This window comes from Vollenhovia emeryi, unplaced genomic scaffold (genome assembly GCF_000949405.1).
Source record: "Vollenhovia emeryi isolate VEMERY1.0 unplaced genomic scaffold, V.emery_V1.0 DF939889.1, whole genome shotgun sequence".
Lineage (NCBI taxonomy): Eukaryota > Metazoa > Arthropoda > Insecta > Hymenoptera > Formicidae > Vollenhovia > Vollenhovia emeryi.
Genome location: NW_011966477.1, coordinates 2,647 through 6,846, shown reverse-complemented (window position 1 = coordinate 6,846; position 4,200 = coordinate 2,647). Strand labels below are relative to the sequence as shown.

Below are 4,200 nucleotides of genomic sequence, written 5' to 3'. Positions count from 1 at the left end.
ATTTTTATCTTGTTTTAAAGTTAGATAGTACCAAAATAATATGATATTATTAACAATATGATAAATGTACATGTTTTTGACTAATCAAAAGATACATACCTTCAGTTTTTTTAAGAAATTCACCAATTTTTTAATATTGCACGCAGTCACGTCATATGACAACTCCGGCGCCCGATCGGAACTGATCGAAACTCGGGAGTGTTCGGGTAATCTTGGCATACGCACACATTGACACTTGCGTTTCATTCGACAGTATACGAGCGCTTACCCGCTTTAGGCGGGCCACCCGCTTTAGGCTACTCTCCCCTACGCCATTTATGTGCCTCGAATCCGCCCTTACCTAGCAACGAATTTAATTGTGATATTAATTGTATCGCTTCGTCCTCACAATTGACACCCGTAATAATATCGTCGACGTACAAATCATTTAACAGAACTCTCGATGCTTCGCTGAACTCATTAGCTCCTTCCTCCGCCAACTGCCGCACGCAACGAATGGCCAAGAAGGGAGCACATGCTTGACCGTATGTAACAGTATTTAGCTTATATTCGGTTATTGGATCGCTCGGAGAAAATCGCCATAAAATCCTCTGATAATCGCGATCGTTTGGATGTATCAATATTTGCCTGTACATTTTTTGAAGATCTGCTGTGACAGCTATAGCCGGCAGACGAAAACGCATCACGATATCGATTATATTATCCTGCAATTTTGATCCCACTAGCAATGTGTCGTTAAGAGAAAGACCAGAAGTGGTTCTTGCCGACGCGTCGAAAACGACTCGCAATTTCGTTGTTAAACTTGTTTTGCGAATCACGCCATGATGCGGTAAATATATCGGATTCGACGCGACATCGCCCCCGTCAACAGCAGACATGTGACCCAAGTCAACGTATTCGCGCATAAATTCAATGTATTGATCACGAAATTCTAAATTTCCTTGAAGTTTACGTTCCAAATGGCTGAATCGTTTCATGGCGACATTTCTCGATCGACCCAATTGGTCCCTGTTTTCCCGAAAGGGCAATCGAACGACGAATCGTCCGGACGCCACATCTCGACTAGTAGTGTTTACAAAATAATTCTCGCAACGTTCTTCATCCCTTGATAATAGCGTGTTATTATTCTTATATTCCTCTAACTCCCAAAACGTTTTGAGAGTCTCATCGAGAGGTACTTGCTGTGTCAACAAACACGTATGATTGCTTGAGGGTTGATCCTTGTCCGCTCGACCCGCAATTAAATGCTGCGGTACCGGACCCGCTATAACCCAACCGAACTTTGTATTCTGCAACGCAAGCAAATCGTCGCCTAGCTCTATTTTACCGTTGTCCAACAATTGAAGAAAGAATTCGCTTCCGATGAGCGCATCAATATGACCGGGACTAAAATACAACGGATCCGCCAATTTCAAATTGTCGGGAATCCTCAATTGCAACTCGGATGCTTCGACTGTAAACGAAGGTAATTTTTTCGTGATTCTCGGAACGACCAAACAATAAGAATTTAACTCAAAATTTGATGTCCGCGATCTTAATGAAACCTTGCAACCGTGAGTTATGACACAGCTCATACCGTTCAATCCGCTTATATTTTCTCGACTGGGTTCTAGTTTAATATTTAATCTCTTGCATGCAGCCGCCGTCACGAAGTTAAGCTCGCTAGCGCTATCCAATAGTACCCGCAATTGAGATTCACCTATACTCGTTTTTACATTAACTATGGCTGTTGCCATTAAAACTCGCTTACGCTCGCAATCGTTTCGGATACGATGTCCAGACGACTCAATGTCGCCAGTTGCTGCTCCTCTCACGGCATCCGTCACTGAACAGAGTGTTGTACCAGTGGATGCTTCCTCCGGGTTCTCTGTCGGACTCCTCGGTGGCCTAGTTGGCGGGTTCCGCGCTTGTTCTTTTAGGTGACACAGCGAGTTATGCCGCTCGCCGCATTCCTTACAAGAGCCGTACCTGCAAGATCTAGAATAATGATCTGATCGAAAACAATTAAGACACAACCTTAATCGCCTTATTTCTTTAATTCTGTCCTCGACAGCCAAACTTAAGAATGTTTTGCAATTATAGATGAGGTGCTGTCCTTGACACAGGTAACATCTCTTTTCTTGGGTTGTCGTTGCTAACGTCGTTTTGCCGCGCAATTTAGTGGTCGAACCTAGTTGCTTGTTCGAAGCCTTCTTTTCGCAGACCTCGGTTCGCGTTCCGTTGGTACCGCCATCCGCTGCCGATCGCCGCAACAACTGGCTCTGCCGCTGCAGGAACTCCATCATCGTAGTTGTCGTAACGTCCTTCTTGTCCTCAATGTACTCCTCCCATCGCCTTCTGGTAGCGCTGTCCAGATTTTTCTCGATGAGGTATAACACTAGGTCTCCCCACGAGTCCGTGGGGAGCGTCATTGATTGTAGCACCCTTATGTGCTTCTGTACGTGATCTACAAGTTCCTGAATTGCGCTTGCAGACTCTTGTTTGATCTTCGGCAACTCGTCCATTAGGCATTGTATATGTCGCCTTTTTATTCCTCTTCCATCGTCATACCTTTTTTACAACAGCTCCCAGGCGATGACGTAATTATCTTCGGAAATGTCGATCGCCTCGATTATTCTCGCTGCCGAACCACTCAGGGATCCGACCAAATACTGATGCTTCTCCACCCCAGATAGCTCACTGTCATGAATCAGTGTTTTAAAGGTATCCGAGTATCTCTTCCAATCCTCCACATTTCCGTCAAATGTCGGTAGCTTGATTAATGATAATTTTACTTGAGCCTCTCGCACGGACGCATTCGACCGCGTGCTCAATCTCTCCAACAGTTGACCTTGTTGTTCCATGGTCCTAACTAGCGTATCATTGTCATTACGCTCAGTTAATTTTTGTATTAAAATTACCTGCTGCTCCAGAAATTGTTTCATGGTCGCATCGTTAGTAACACCGCTTGCGCCGCTATCCGACGGTCCCGCTGGAGGTGATTTAAACCTTTTCAATAACTGTAATAACTCTGCCTTTATGGAGTAGTACCGATCGTCGAACTCGGCATCCTCCACTTCGTCCCTTGAATCGGACTCGTCTTCTAATATAAAAAGTTGCTGTGATATATTTTGAGATTTGGCGTATATCTCCTCTGCTGCCTGAAGTCGCGCCGTGACTTCCTCTTATGTGACTTCCTCTGGTGTTGCGTTAGCATCTTGATTGACCTTATTGATAAAGTTCTTGATCTGAGTCAATTTTCCCTTTAGATAAGTCCGTTGCCTGCGAAGAGTGCCGATACTCATCTTGTTTCTTAAAGCCGACTGCCCTGATGATTCCAGCTTACTTCGTATACGTATCATCGAAAATTCGGAGCGATCGACGGAGACGAACACGACAGACACACGTCGCGATCACGTGAACGGCCAAACGTTGTGATCACGTGAGCAATCGATGATCAGCAGATCGAGCATACTACCGTTAACGCGGATTCGAACGTTCTACTCTCGACACTCTCGAATATTCTCGAAAATAATGATGATATTGTTCAACTCGACCTGAGTTAACTATCATTAAATTGCACTCACTCCTATGCGGTGATCATCCGCTCCGATACGCGCGCTCATCAGGCTCGAAGGACCAAATTGTTCGTTGCTATACCATGCAAGGCTGGTTTTTTCTAGGTGGAATTAAGGAGAGCATGCGATGGAGGGCCGATCACACGTTTTTTGTTCAGTACAATTTATTATCAGAGGAACTGTCACGACACACTTGTGAATTTCAACTCTTCGCGTTCGACTCAACTATTCGACTGTTCTATCGACAGGTCTCGTTCAAGGGATCTCTCCCACCTTACATGCTATTAGCCCGCGATACATGATATTAGCGCGTGATCGCAGCCCGAAACATCCCGAGCGCCTTCGATCTTAGTGTATGCTCCAACAAATATTGTTGTTCATATCACGTGTAATATTCCTGTGTTTTAATTGTTTTAGTCTCTTATTAACTAGTTTATTGATTATATGCGTTGGATAACAGTTGTTTGTAGGAATGGATTTTACAATGCATACCATATGTTCGAATTATGAAACCGCTCATTGGATAACAGAATGGCACGGTCGACTAAATTAGTTACAATGTCCGCTTTGTAGTTAAATGGGTGATTGGAAAGAAAATTGACATAGCGGAGACTCATTGTTTGCAACTATTAGATAACCCATT

General features: G+C 44.2%; 1 protein-coding gene across 1 annotated transcript; it reads right to left on the bottom strand.

The window, feature by feature from the left end:
• Positions 1–296: 296 nt before the first annotated feature.
• On the bottom strand, positions 297–2,504 carry LOC105556616. The gene has a single exon (XM_012003714.1). It carries the CDS (start codon positions 2,502–2,504, stop codon positions 297–299), a length of 2,208 nt encoding a protein of 735 aa, XP_011859104.1.
• Positions 2,505–4,200: the final 1,696 nt, after the last annotated feature.

Bases quoted from the DNA above. Each gene is read 5' to 3' on its own strand.
- LOC105556616 (XM_012003714.1), bottom strand. From the start codon at position 2,504: ATGGACGAGTTGCCGAAGATCAAACAAGAGTCTGCAAGCGCAATTCAG.